The sequence below is a fragment of the Oncorhynchus kisutch genome, linkage group LG29, assembly GCF_002021735.2.
Source record: "Oncorhynchus kisutch isolate 150728-3 linkage group LG29, Okis_V2, whole genome shotgun sequence".
Classification (NCBI taxonomy): domain Eukaryota; kingdom Metazoa; phylum Chordata; class Actinopteri; order Salmoniformes; family Salmonidae; genus Oncorhynchus; species Oncorhynchus kisutch.
In genome coordinates this window covers 2,318,545-2,333,220 of record NC_034202.2, presented here as the reverse complement: position 1 = coordinate 2,333,220, position 14,676 = coordinate 2,318,545, and the positions used below count along the sequence as shown (strand labels likewise).

Below are 14,676 nucleotides of genomic sequence, written 5' to 3'. Positions count from 1 at the left end.
GTCTAGCCGTAATAAAGAGATGGGGAGAGGTCTAGCCGTAATAAAGAGATGGGGAGAGGTCTGTCTGTAATAGAGAGATGGGGAGAGGTCTAGCCGTAATAAAGAGATGGGGAGAGGTCTGTCTGTAATAGAGAGATGGGGAGAGGTCTGTCTGTAATAGAGAGATGGGGAGAGGTCTGTCTGTAATAGAGAGATGGGGAGAGGTCTAGCCGTAATAAAGAGATGGGGAGAGGTCTGTCCGTAATAAAGAGATGGGGAGAGGTCTAGCCGTAATAAAGAGATGGGGAGAGGTCTGTCTGTAATAAAGAGATGGGGAGAGGTCTGTCTGTAATAAAGAGATGGGGAGAGGTCTGTCTGTAGTAAAGAGATGGGGAGAGGTCTGTCTGTAATATAGAGATGGGGAGAGGTCTGTCTGTAATAAAGAGATGGGGAGAGGTCTGTCTGTAATAAAGAGATGGGGAGAGGTCTGTCTGTAATAAAGAGATGGGGAGAGGTCTGTCTGTAGTAAAGAGATGGGGAGAGGTCTGTCTGTAATAAAGAGATGGGTAGAGGTCTGTCTGTAATAAAGAGATGGGGAGAGGTCTGTCTGTAATAAAGAGATGGGGAGAGGTCTGTCTGTAATAAAGAGATGGGGAGAGGTCTGTCTGTAATAAAGAGATGGGGAGAGGTCTGTCTGTAGTAAAGAGATGGGGAGGGGTCTGTCTGTAATAAAGAGATGGGGAGAGGTCTGTCCGTAATAAAGAGATGGGGAGAGGTCTAGCCGTAATAAAGAGATGGGGAGAGGTCTGTCTGTAATAAAGAGATGGGGAGAGGTCTAGCCGTAATAAAGAGATGGGGAGAGGTCTAGCCCCAATAAAGAGATGGGGAGAGGTCTAGCCGTAATAAAGAGATGGGGAGAGGTCTGTCTGTAATAGAGAGATGGGGAGAGGTCTAGCCGTAATAAAGAGATGGGGAGAGGTCTAGCCGTAATAAAGAGATGGGGAGAGGTCTGTCTGTAATAGAGAGATGGGGAGAGGTCTAGCCGTAATAAAGAGATGGGGAGAGGTCTAGCCGTAATAAAGAGATGGGGAGAGGTCTGTCTGTAATAGAGAGATGGGGAGAGGTCTAGCCGTAATAAAGAGATGGGGAGAGGTCTGTCTGTAATAGAGAGATGGGGAGAGGTCTAGCCGTAATAAAGAGATGGGGAGAGGTCTAGCTGTAATAAAGAGATGGGGAGAGGTCTGTCCGTAATAAAGAGATGGGGAGAGGTCTAGCCGTAATAAAGAGATGGGGAGAGGTCTAGCCGTAATAAAGAGATGGGGAGAGGTCTAGCCGTAATAAAGAGATGGGGAGAGGTCTAGCCGTAATAAAGAGATGGGGAGAGGTCTAGCCGTAATAAAGAGATGGGGAGAGGTCTAGCCGTAATAAAGAGATGGGGAGAGGTCTAGCCGTAATAAAGAGATGGGGAGAGGTCTGTCTGTAATAGAGAGATGGGGAGAGGTCTAGCCGTAATAAAGAGATGGGGAGAGGTCTAGCCGTAATAAAGAGATGGGGAGAGGTCTGTCTGTAATAGAGAGATGGGGAGAGGTCTAGCCGTAATAAAGAGATGGGGAGAGGTCTGTCTGTAATAGAGAGATGGGGAGAGGTCTGTCTGTAATAGAGAGATGGGGAGAGGTCTGTCTGTAATAGAGAGATGGGGAGAGGTCTAGCCGTAATAAAGAGATGGGGAGAGGTCTGTCCGTAATAAAGAGATGGGGAGAGGTCTAGCCGTAATAAAGAGATGGGGAGAGGTCTGTCTGTAATAAAGAGATGGGGAGAGGTCTGTCTGTAATAAAGAGATGGGGAGAGGTCTGTCTGTAGTAAAGAGATGGGGAGAGGTCTGTCTGTAATATAGAGATGGGGAGAGATCTGTCTGTAATAAAGAGATGGGGAGAGGTCTGTCTGTAATAAAGAGATGGGGAGAGGTCTGTCTGTAATAAAGAGATGGGGAGAGGTCTGTCTGTAGTAAAGAGATGGGGAGAGGTCTGTCTGTAATAAAGAGATGGGTAGAGGTCTGTCTGTAATAAAGAGATGGGGAGAGGTCTGTCTGTAATAAAGAGATGGGGAGAGGTCTGTCTGTAATAAAGAGATGGGGAGAGGTCTGTCTGTAATAAAGAGATGGGGAGAGGTCTGTCTGTAGTAAAGAGATGGGGAGGGGTCTGTCTGTAATAAAGAGATGGGGAGAGGTCTGTCCGTAATAAAGAGATGGGGAGAGGTCTAGCCGTAATAAAGAGATGGGGAGAGGTCTGTCTGTAATAGAGAGATGGGGAGAGGTCTAGCCGTAATAAAGAGATGGGGAGAGGTCTAGCCGTAATAAAGAGATGGGGAGAGGTCTAGCCGTAATAAAGAGATGGGGAGAGGTCTGTCTGTAATAGAGAGATGGGGAGAGGTCTAGCCGTAATAAAGAGATGGGGAGAGGTCTAGCCGTAATAAAGAGATGGGGAGAGGTCTGTCTGTAATAGAGAGATGGGGAGAGGTCTAGCCGTAATAAAGAGATGGGGAGAGGTCTGTCTGTAATAGAGAGATGGGGAGAGGTCTGTCTGTAATAGAGAGATGGGGAGAGGTCTGTCTGTAATAGAGAGATGGGGAGAGGTCTAGCCGTAATAAAGAGATGGGGAGAGGTCTGTCCGTAATAAAGAGATGGGGAGAGGTCTAGCCGTAATAAAGAGATGGGGAGAGGTCTGTCTGTAATAAAGAGATGGGGAGAGGTCTGTCTGTAATAAAGAGATGGGGAGAGGTCTGTCTGTAGTAAAGAGATGGGGAGAGGTCTGTCTGTAATATAGAGATGGGGAGAGGTCTGTCTGTAATAAAGAGATGGGGAGAGGTCTGTCTGTAATAAAGAGATGGGGAGAGGTCTGTCTGTAATAAAGAGATGGGGAGAGGTCTGTCTGTAGTAAAGAGATGGGGAGAGGTCTGTCTGTAATAAAGAGATGGGTAGAGGTCTGTCTGTAATAAAGAGATGGGGAGAGGTCTGTCTGTAATAAAGAGATGGGGAGAGGTCTGTCTGTAATAAAGAGATGGGGAGAGGTCTGTCTGTAATAAAGAGATGGGGAGAGGTCTGTCTGTAGTAAGAGATGGGGAGGGGTCTGTCTGTAATAAAGAGATGGGGAGAGGTCTGTCCGTAATAAAGAGATGGGGAGAGGTCTAGCCGTAATAAAGAGATGGGGAGAGGTCTGTCTGTAATAAAGAGATGGGGAGAGGTCTAGCCGTAATAAAGAGATGGGGAGAGGTCTAGCCCCAATAAAGAGATGGGGAGAGGTCTGTCTGTAATAAAGAGATGGGGAGAGGTCTAGCCCCAATAAAGAGATGGGGAGAGGTCTAGCCCCAATAAAGAGATGGGGAGAGGTCTAGCCCCAATAAAGAGATGGGGAGAGGTCTGTCTGTAATAAAGAGATGGGGAGAGGTCTAGCCCCAATAAAGAGATGGGGAGAGGTCTAGCCCCAATAAAGAGATGGGGAGAGGTCTGTCCGTAATAAAGAGATGCTCTGCTTTTTTGACACTGCACTCCAAGAAGCAAGTTCTGCAGGCTCTAGTTTTGTCTATTTGATTATTGTCCAGTCGTGTGGTCCAGTGCTGCAAGGAAAGACCTAGTTAAGCTGCAGCTGGCCCAGAAAAGAGTGGCGTGTTTTGCTCTTAATTGTAATCAGAGGGCTGATATTAATACTATGCATGTCAGTCTCTCTTGGCTAAGAGTTGAGGAGAGACGGACTGCATCACTTCTTCTTTTTCTTCTTCTTTTGTGTTGATAATCACAAGTTGTTTGCATAGTCAACTTACACACAGCTCTGACACACACACACTTATCCCACCAGGGGCGGCAGGGTATCCTAGTGGTTAGAGTGTTGGACTAGTAACCGAAACGTTGCAAGTTCAAATCCCCAAGCTGACAAGGTACAAATCTGTCGTTCTGCCCCTGAACATGCAGTTAACCCACTGTTCCTAGGCCGTCATTGAAAATATTGCATGGAACTTCCTTCCATCTCATATTGCTCAAACAAACAGCAAACCTGGTTTAGAAAAACAGATCAAGCAACACCTTGCGGCACAACGTCTCTCCCCTATTTGACCTAGATAGTTTGTGTCTATGCATTGTATTTGTTTTGTAATATTCATTGAATATAGCTCTCTAGTAGTTAGAGCGTTGGACTAGTAACCGAAAGGTGGCAAGATCGAATCCCCAAGCTGACAAGTAAAAAATCTGTCATCCTGCCCCTGAACATGGCAGCTAACTTGTTATGGCTGCAATCCCGTTAACGGGATAATTGTCATCAACAACCGCTAAATTCAATGAATATTACAAAAAATATATATATTCATGAAATCACAAGTGCAATATAGGAAAACACAGCTTAGCCTTTTGTTAATCCAGCTGTCGTGTCAGATTTGGAAATGATGCTTTACAGCGAAAGCAATCCAAGCATTTGTGTAAGTTTATCGATCGCATGACAAAACATTAAGTACACTTAGCATCAGGTAGCTTGGTCACGAAAATTAGAAAAGCAATCCAATTAATCGTTTACCTTTGATGATCTTCGGATGTTTTCACTCACGAGACTCCCAGTTACACAACAAATGTTCCTTTTGTCCCATAAAGATTATTTTTATATCCAAAATACCTCCGTTTGTTTGGCACGTTATGTTCAGAAATCCACAGGAAAGAGCGATCACGACAACGCAGACAAATTCCAAATAGTTTCCATAATGTCCACAGAAACATGTCAAAGTTTTTTTATAATCAATCCTCAGGTTGTTTTTAAAATATATAATCGATAATATATCAACCGCAAATGTCTTTTACAGTAGGAGAGGGAAAGGCAATGGCTGTCCAAATTCTGTTGCTCAAGCAAAACTCATGTGTCCACTTGACGCGATGTTATCGTTCTGGCTCATTTTTAAAAATAAAAGCCTGAAACTATGTCTGAAGACTGTTGACACCTTGAGGAAGCGATAGGAAAAGGAATCTGGTTGATATCCCTTTAAATGGAGCAAAGGGAGGCTATGGAACATGGAGTTTTCCAGATAGAATCCACTTTTGATTTTCCTCAGGGTTTTGCCTGCAATATCAGTTCTGTTATACTCACAGCTAATATTTTGACAGTTTGGGAAACTTTAGAGTGTTTTCTATCCAATACTAATAATACTATGCATATACAGTGCCTTGTATTCTGCCCCCTTGAACTTTTCGACCTTTTGCCACATTTCAGGCTTCAAACATAAAGATATAAAACTGTATTTTTTTTTGTGAAGAATCAACAAGAAGTGGGACACAATCATGAAGTGGAACGACATTTATTGGATATTTCAAACTTTTTAACAAATAAAAAACTGAAAAATTGGGCGTGCAAAATTATTCAGCCCCCTTAAGTTAATACTTTGTAGCGCCACCTTTTGCTGCGATTACAGCTGTAAGTCGCTTGGGGTATGTCTCTATCAGTTTTGCACATCGAGAGACTGAATTTTTTTCCCATTCCTCCTTGCAAAACAGCTCGAGCTCAGTGAGGTTGGATGGAGAGCATTTGTGAACAGCAGTTTTCAGTTCTTTCCACAGATTCTCGATTGGATTCAGGTCTGGACTTTGACTTGGCCATTCTAACACCTGGATATGTTTATTTTTGAACCATTCCATTGTAGATTTTGCTTTATGTTTTGGATCATTGTCTTGTTGGAAGACAAATCTCCGTCCCAGTCTCAGGTCTTTTGCAGACTCCATCAGGTTTTCTTCCAGAATGGTCCTGTATTTGGCTCCATCCATCTTCCCATCAATTTTAACCATCTTCCCTGTCCCTGCTGAAGAAAAGCAGGCCCAAACCATGATGCTGCCACCACCATGTTTGACAGTGGGGATGGTGTGTTCTAGGTGATGAGCTGTGTTGCTTTTACGCCAAACATAACGTTTTGCATTGTTGCCAAAAAGTTCAATTTTGGTTTCATCTGACCAGAGCAACTTCTTCCACATGTTTGGTGTGTCTCCCAGGTGGCTTGTGGCAAACTTTAAACACCACTTTTTATGGATATCTTTAAGAAATGGCTTTCTTCTTGCCACTCTTCCATAAAGGCCAGATTTGTGCAATATACGACTGATTGTTGTTCTATGGACAGAGTTTCCCACCTCAGCTGTAGATCTCTGCAGTTCATCCAGAGTGATCATGGGCCTCTTGGCTGCATCTCTGATCAGTCTTCTCCTTGTATGAGCTGAAAGTTTAGAGGGACGGCCAGGTCTTGGTAGATTTGCAGTGGTCTGATACTCCTTCCATTTCAATATTATCGCTTGCACAGTCCTCCTTGGGATGTTTAAAGCTTGGGAAATCTTTTTGTATCCAAATCCGGCTTTAAACTTCTTCACAAGAGTATCTCGGACCTGCCTGGTGTGTTCCTTGTTCTTCATGATGCTCTCTGCGCTTTTAACGGACCTCTGAGACTATCACAGTGCAGGTGCATTTATACGGAGACTTGATTACACACAGGTGGATTGTATTTATCATCATTAGTCATTTAGGTCAACATTGGATCATTCAGAGATCCTCACTGAACTTCTGGAGAGAGTTTGCTGCACTGAAAGTAAAGGGGCTGAATAATTTTGCACGCCCAATTTTTCAGTTTTTGATTTGTTAAAAAAGTATGAAATATCCAATAAATGTCGTTCCACTTCATGATTGTGTCCCACTTGTTGTTGATTCTTCACAAAAAAATACAGTTTTATATCTTTATGTTTGAAGCCTGAAATGTGGCAAAAGGTCGCAAAGTTCAAGGGGGCCGAATACTTTCGCAAGGCACTGTATTAGCAACTGAGACTGAGGAGCTGTCCATTTACAATGGGCACCTTTTCATCCAAGCTACTCAATACTGCCCCTGCAGCCATAAGAAGTTAACCCACTGTTCCTAGGTCATCATTGAAAATAAGATTTTTTTTTCCTAACTGACTTGCCTACTTAAATAAAGGTAAAATAAAAATTGATATGTAGGCTACGTGTGCCTTTTAAAAAATGTTTGTAGTTCTGTCCTTGAGCTGTTCTTGTTTAACCCCTTCCCCTCTTGTCTCTCGCAGAGATCTTCCTCAGTACAGGCACAAGCAGTGGCAGTCCTACTTCGGGCGCACCTTTGACGTCTACACCAAGCTGTGGAAGTTTCAGCAGCAGCACAGGTCAGCTGACCACTGACAGCTCCTTTCTCTCACATTTCCACAGATGGATAGATCAAGAACGTTTGAGCCGAGATGATGAGATGTAGAGATGCAGTGCTCCGAGATTTTCAATCCCTGCTCACAGAGAATTTATTTAAGCAATAAGGCGAGAGGGGGTGTGGTATATGGCCAGTATACCACGACTTAGGGATGTTATTAAGCTCGACGCAATGTAGAGTGCCTAGACACAGCCATTAGCCGTGGTATATTATCCATATATCACAAACCCCCGAGGTGCCTTATTGCTATTATGAACTGGATACCAACGAAGTTAGAGCAGTACAAATAAATGTTTTTGTCGTACCCGTGGTATACGGTCTGATTTACCATGGCTGTCGGCCAATCAGCATTCAGTGTTCGAACCACCTAGTTTATAATTTAGTCTTTAATAGCTCAAAAAGGACAGAGTTCAGTTGACTCTCAGGAAGGAGGAAAAACAGTTACTGGTATCTCCTAAAATGTCAGCATTTAAAATATGGGCGGAGTCTGTTTGTGTGAAGTATACGAGCCTCTATCTTTTGGTTGTTATGTTTGACAGTTTAAAGGCATCCTCAATGTGTCTAAATGTTCGTTTTAAACACGGCGTTGCTCATTTGTTCTATTTTTGCTTGTGAGCAGGCAGGTCCTGGAAAATCGGCATGGCCTGAAGAGATGGCAGATAGGGGAGGTGGCATCCAAAATAGGCCAGCTCTACTATCACTACTAGTAAGGGTCCTTCAACTGCACCACACATGCGCACACCACCTCCATTTTAGGATGTTGTGTCCAGGGGTTGGAATCAAAATGATTTTCCAATTGTTTTGTTTTAAACAGAACCATTATTATATTTTTCGGTTCGAACCACAAAAAATGTGACTGAAATTTTGCAGGTGAGGAGAGAGCTGGGCATCTTGTTGTTATGACATGCATTCTCTGAATTAGGCCCATAGAATTATACCTACGGAGGAGTGGCTTCTATGAAGTCTTGTGTGTGCAGAGTGATACCAGAAATAAAATCAAAATACATCCTACCTCTGTAGTTAATACATCCAACGTGATAACTACAGTATCCTCAACTAGCATTGAAACAGTGAATCCATTGTTCTCTAATAAAAAAATATCTCTCCTGAATCACGCCTGTAACGTTAGTAGACGATGCATGCTTCAGAGGGAGGGAGAGGGGCAGGTAGCCTACACACACACACACACTGGCAAAGATTTTCAGCTGACAGGCAGACACTGGAATAAGTTTCTGAGTGACAGTGATGGCTTTGCATAGGTGCTTTGTTGCATTGGTTTGTGGGACAAAAACAAAATGCCTGGAATATAAAATAACGTTATTAACCGGTCCCCATGCTTCTAAAGTAACGTTATTAACCGGTCCCCATGCTTCTAAAATAACGCCATTAACCGGTCCCCATGCTTCTAAAATAACGTTATTAACCGGTCCCCATGCTTCTAAAATAACATTTGCCTTCTGGTTCTGTTCCTCAATGTTTATTTTCCAGTTTCCAGGGTTCCAACCCTTGATTGTGTCACATATCCGTCCCATTCATATCCTGGAACATATTATTGGTCTGATCCATGCTGTAACTTGTGATGATCATGAATCCTGGTTCATACAGATTCTGGTAATTGATAGGGAGGTTGGTCTAGGATCTAGGACCTAGGGGTAGGCCAGAATCTGAATTTGTTATTTGGAAATGCACAAATGGTGAAATTGAAAAAGTACCAAAAAAAAATAATATTAACTGAAATTTGTGTAGTGTTTGCATGTACCTGTGAATTAAGCAATACAAATGGCAAAAAATAAGAAAACAATATTGTCAACTGAAATGACTTACTTTTTCATCATTCAAATTAATATGAATAACATGATAATATGCATACCTGAATTCTGAAAGACTGAGACACAATCAAAAACTGGTGGCAAAAGAAACACTCTGGGACCTGAGTCCCATGTCCAATTTTTACAGTATAAAAACAAGCTACCAAGCTGACATGCAGAATTTGTATTTTATAAAGCGTTCGCTAAAGATTTGTACTTTTAAGTTGATGAAATCTGTTTCGTTCATACACTTATTCGCGAAAAACCTGGTACTAGTGTCACAGTCAATACAGAGAGGTCTTAGCACACATTTTCTCTTTTTGTGTCGTAGCCTTCGTACCTCAGAAACAAGTTACCTGAATGAAGCGTTCTCGTTCTACTCGGCCATACGCCAACGGTCCTACTACTATCAGGTCAACAAAGAGGATAGGTGAGTGACAACTCATGGCATTTTATTGGTTAAGAAATGGGTTATAGCGCTCTGAACATGCCCGATTGGCATCCATTCAGTGTTGGTCTCAGGAGGTTCATGTTAGTCAGAGGCTGTTGTAACGTAACATAACAAAACAATTGAACTAAGCACTTAATAGCGGCCTGGGTCAATTGATACAGACATGGTAGGGATAAAAACAGATACATTTGTATTTTGAGGGAAGTATCCCTGAAAGTCAGACAACTCAACAGTAATGCAACATGCAATAATAGATTATATGAGTAGCAGGGATACTTGATATACTCCAACAAAACATTTTATCTTCTTTTTAACCCTTAGAACTTAAATTCTGGGCTAATAACAGCTAGCTTGCTAATGTTGGAAATGTGGTCAAACTAGCTACATTGTTCACATTATTAGGGCTGTAAATGGCTCTGTTTCATCATCTTTTGGTTGAAAAGGTGAAAGTTCAGTGATGAAACTAGTCAACTCGTAGACTCGGGTATCAAATTCTGAGTTTCCACCTTGTATCTCCGACAGCATTTGAATGCCCCAATTTACTGGTTCAGCAGTAATTGTCTGTTTACTGCTGAACCCGGTGAACGCAGTGATGGATTAGCTGGCATGCTAACAATTTACTGGTTCAGCAGTAATTGTCTGTTTACTGCTGAACCCGGTGAACGCAGTGATGGATTAGCTGGCATGCTAACATAGCATGGCAGCAACACAACATGACAGAATTGTTTTCAGGACCCAGCTAAACCACTGAGATGTGAAAGGTGGTGCGTGATTTAGCTTGCAAAAATCCACATTGGGTAATGATACGTTTTTTGATATTTTTTATGATAGTTAAAGGTTTTTATGGCAGGCAGAGCCAAATTACAATCACATTTAAACAGTGCCTTCAGAAAATATACCCCTTGACTTATTCCACATTTTGTTGTTAGAGCCTGAATTCAAAATGGATGAAACATTAACGTGAAAACATGTTTTTACAAATGTATGCTAATTTATTGAAAATGAAATACAATTATATTTCAGAAGTATTCACACCCCTGAGTCAAAACATATTAGAATAACCGTTGGCAGTGATTTCAGCTTTGAGTCTTTCTGGGTAAGAATAAATGCTTTGAGTCTTTCTGGGTAAGAATACATGCTTTGCACACCAGGATTCTACAATATTTGCCCATGTTATTATTTTCAAAGTTCTTCAAGCTCTCAAATTGATTGTTGATCATTGCTGGACAGCCAATTTCAAGTCTTGCTATAGATTTTCAAGCAGATTTAATTAAAAACTGTAACTCGCCACTCAGGAACATTCACTGTCTTCTTGTTAAGCAACTACGGTGTAAGTGTGGCCTTGTGTTTTAGGTTATTGTCCTGCTGAAAGGTGAATTCATCTCACAGTGTCTGGTGCAAAGCAGTCAACCAGATTTTCCTCTAGGATTTTGCCTGTACTAATCTCCATTCCATAAATGTTCTTATCCTGGAAAAAGTCCCAAGTCCTTAGCGATTACAAGCACACCCATAACATGATGGTGCTACCACTATGCTTGAAAATATGGAAAGTGGTACTCAGTTATGTTTGGGTCAAATCCAATACAACACACAACACTTTGTATTCAGGACAAAAAGTTAATTGCTTTGCCACATTTCTTGCAGTTTTACTTTAGTTCCTTGTTGCAAACAGGATGCATGTTTATTCTGTGAAAGACTTCCTTCTTTTCACTCTGTCAATTAGGTTAGTATTGTGGAATAACTACTATGTTGTTGATCCATCCTCAGTTTTTTCCTATCACAACCATTCAACTCTGTAACTGTTTTAAAATCACCACTGGCCTCATGCTGAAGTCCCTGAGCGGTGTCCTTCCTCTCCGGCAAACGAGTTAGGAAGGAAGCTTATCTTTGCACTGACTGGGTATATTGATACCAGAGTATGTGAGCGGAGCTGGAGCGGAGTGTGCCCAATTTGACTGGAGCGTGTAGCGAGATTCCCAAATGTTGGAGCATCAGCCTTCTGCCCACTCTAATTTTGCTCCAGTGGCGTTCACTTCACGAGGTCCGGGCATGCCCGGCCCAGCATGCATTTGCAGTCTACTTGTGTCCTGCTACAGCCCCTTGCTTTAGCTACTGTCATGGAGTTGGATGTTCATAAAGAAACTGATAGAACACACAGGTGCTAAATTACGTACAAAGATGAGTAGCAAGAAAAACATAATATCTTAAACGTTTCATTCATTTTTGTTCTATTACCTATACAATAGGTCATAATTCATTTTGGCCCATTAGGCCTGGCATATTCCCACGTTCAAGGAGCTTTCTGTTTTGATTGGGTTATTTTGCCTAAAAACCTTAAGGCCTACCTATAGAAAAATGTAAAACAGAGTGGGCAAAAAGGTGTTTTGCATCCCCAGTGGCTTTGCAAGTGGGTAGAGGTTATTCGCTGCTGCTGACCTGCTCTCGAGGCACCATCGCATGAGCCTGAAGCCCCAGACTGGCCAAACTCCTGTATCTAAAAATGAAATCAAAAAATTAATTCCAAGGCACTAAGTCATTTTAAATGTATTTTGTATTTAATTCTAAGTCACAGTCTATATGCACAATTTATAGACTATAATAATTTAATACAATGCTTCAACTGTTCTGCCTGCGGCTATGGAACCCTGTTCCCTGTTCACTGGACGTGCTACCTTGTCCTGGACCTGCTGTTTTCGACTCTCTCTCTACCGCACCTGCTGTCTCTAACTCAGAACGATCGGCTATGAAAAGCCAACTGACATTTACTCCTGACCTGTTCCACCCTCTACAACCACTGTGATTATTATTATCTGACCCTGCTGGTCATCTATGAACGTTTGAACATCTTGGCCATGTTCTGTTATAATCTCCACCTGGCACAGCCAGAAGAGGACTGGCCATCCCTCATAGCCTGGTTCCTCTCTAGGTTTCTTCCTTGGTTCTGGCCTTTCTAGGGAGTTTTTCCAAGCCACCGTGCTTCTACACCTGCATTGCTTGCTGTTTGGGGTTCTAGGCTGGGTTTCTGTACAGCACTTTGTGACATCAGCTGATGTAAGAAGGGTTTATAAATACATTTGATTGATTGATGTCCCTACCAGCCTATTGTGTAGCACTCACAAATGCTTCACAATGTATTTCTTTGTAGCCTTGAAATAATAGAAATAATATAGCCAAATAATTCATTTTCATTCCTTAGGCTCCCAGTCTGGCTCCTGACATATTGAGAGTGTGTTTATGCTGTTTAATATGACATGTAGCCTATTCGAAATGATGTGCACTTCTTACATTCACCTGTTCATGTTTATTCAAGTACCTTTCATTCAAATCTATGGTTTCAATACTTCGGTTAAATTGGGATTTTTAATGAATGGAGAAAATGTGGAGCTGCAGTTTTTTTTTCTTTTGAGCGCTGAGCGTTTTTTAGCGGAGCGGTTGGAATGGACATGGGGCGGTGCGCTCAACTCCGCTCACATGCTCTGATACACCATCCAAAGTGTCAATAATAACTTCACCATGCTGGAAGGGATATTCAATGTCTGCCTTCCCCCTCCCATATTCCAATTGGTGCCTTTCTTTGCGAGGCATCGGAAAACCTTCAGGGTCTGTGTGGAAACCAGTACCGTGTGGTGAACAGACACAGAAACAAACACCCACAAACAGTGAAACCCAGGCTACCTAAGTATGATTCTCAATCAGAGACAACTAATGACACCTGCCTCTGATTGAGAACCATACTAGGCCGAAACATAGAAATCCCCAAATCATAGAAAAACAAACATATTTATTTATTATTATTTACCTTTATTTTACTAGGCAAGTCAGTTAAGAACAAATTCTTATTTTCAATGACAGCCTAGGAACAGTGGGTTAACTGCCTGTTCAGGAGCAGAACAACAGATTTGTACCTTGTCAGCTCGGGGATTCAAACTTGCAACCTTTCGATTACTAGTCCAACGCTCTAACCACTAGGCTACCCTGCCGCCATAGACTGCCCACCCCAACTCACGCCCTGCCCTGACCATACTAAATAACGACAAAACAAAGGAAATAAAGGTCAGAATGTGACAGTATGAAGGAGAAGAGGAGGACCAAGGTGCAGCGTGGTATGTGTCCATATTTATTCAAATGAACACGGAAATAACAAAAATAACAAAGAGAAACAACCGAAAATATTTTTGATGTTGTCGAGGGATTCCGCTAGCCGTAAGAAGTTACCTTCACAGATCTTCATTGTAAAGGGTTTATTTGGATTTTTATGAATTATCTTTGAAAGACAGTGTCCTGAAAAAGGGACGTTTCTGTTTTTTGCTGAGTTTATACTTTTTTCCCCCTCAATCTACACACACTGCCCCATAATGAGAAAGTGAAAACAGATTTTTAGAAATGTTTGCAAATTTATTAAAACAAAAAAATTATACCTTATGTAAATTAGTATTCAGACCCCAGACTCGAAATTGAGCTCAGGTGCATCCTGTTTCCATTGATCATCCTTGAGCTGTTTCTAGAATTGTTTGTAGATTGGAGTCCACCTGTGGTAAATTCAATTGATTGGACATGATTTGGAAAGGCACACACCTGTCTATATAAGTTTCCATAGTTGACCGTGCATGTCAGAGCAAGCAGCATAAAACAGGGTACAAACATTATTTTGCACAGACAACAGCACGAAGGGCAAGAAGGTAGAGACAACAATACAACAATCCATCACGCAAAGCAGCCACAACTGTCAGTAAGAGTGTCAATGATTAAGTCTTTGAATGAAGAGATTGAGATAAAACCGTCCAGTTTGAGTGTTTGTTGCGGCTCGTTCTAGTCGCTAGCTGCAGCGAACTGAAAAGACAAGCGGCCCAGGGATGTGTGTGCTTTGGGGACCTTTAACAGAATGTGACTGGCAGAACAGGTGTTGTATGTGGAGGATGAGGGCTGCAGTAGATATCTCAGATAGGGTGGAGTGAGGCCTAAGAGGGTTTAATAAATAAGCATCAACCAGTGGGTCTTGCAACGGGTATACAGAGATGACCATCTTACAGAGGAGTATAGAGTGCAGTGATGTGTCCTATAAGGAGCATTGGTGGCAAATCTGATGGCCGAATGGTAAAGAACATCTAGCCATTCGAGAGCACCATTACCTGCCGATCTATAAAATATGTCTCTGTAATCTAGCATGGGTAGGATGGTCATCTGAATCAGGGTTAGTTTGGCAGCTGGGGTGAAAGAGGA

At 42.2% G+C, this 14,676-nt stretch overlaps 1 protein-coding gene across 2 annotated transcripts in view; it reads left to right on the top strand.

Moving 5' to 3' along the window:
* The window catches only part of LOC109873669 (protein SCAI-like), a 49,756-nt gene that overhangs the window by 17,291 nt on the left and 17,789 nt on the right, over positions 1–14,676 (top strand). For both annotated transcript variants that reach the window (XM_031809559.1, XM_031809558.1), the window contains exons 3-5: positions 7,064–7,159; positions 7,817–7,903; positions 9,337–9,435. In XM_031809559.1, the coding sequence (XP_031665419.1) occupies positions 7,064–7,159; positions 7,817–7,903; positions 9,337–9,435 (282 nt within the window). The remainder of the gene's footprint in view (positions 1–7,063; positions 7,160–7,816; positions 7,904–9,336; positions 9,436–14,676) is intronic.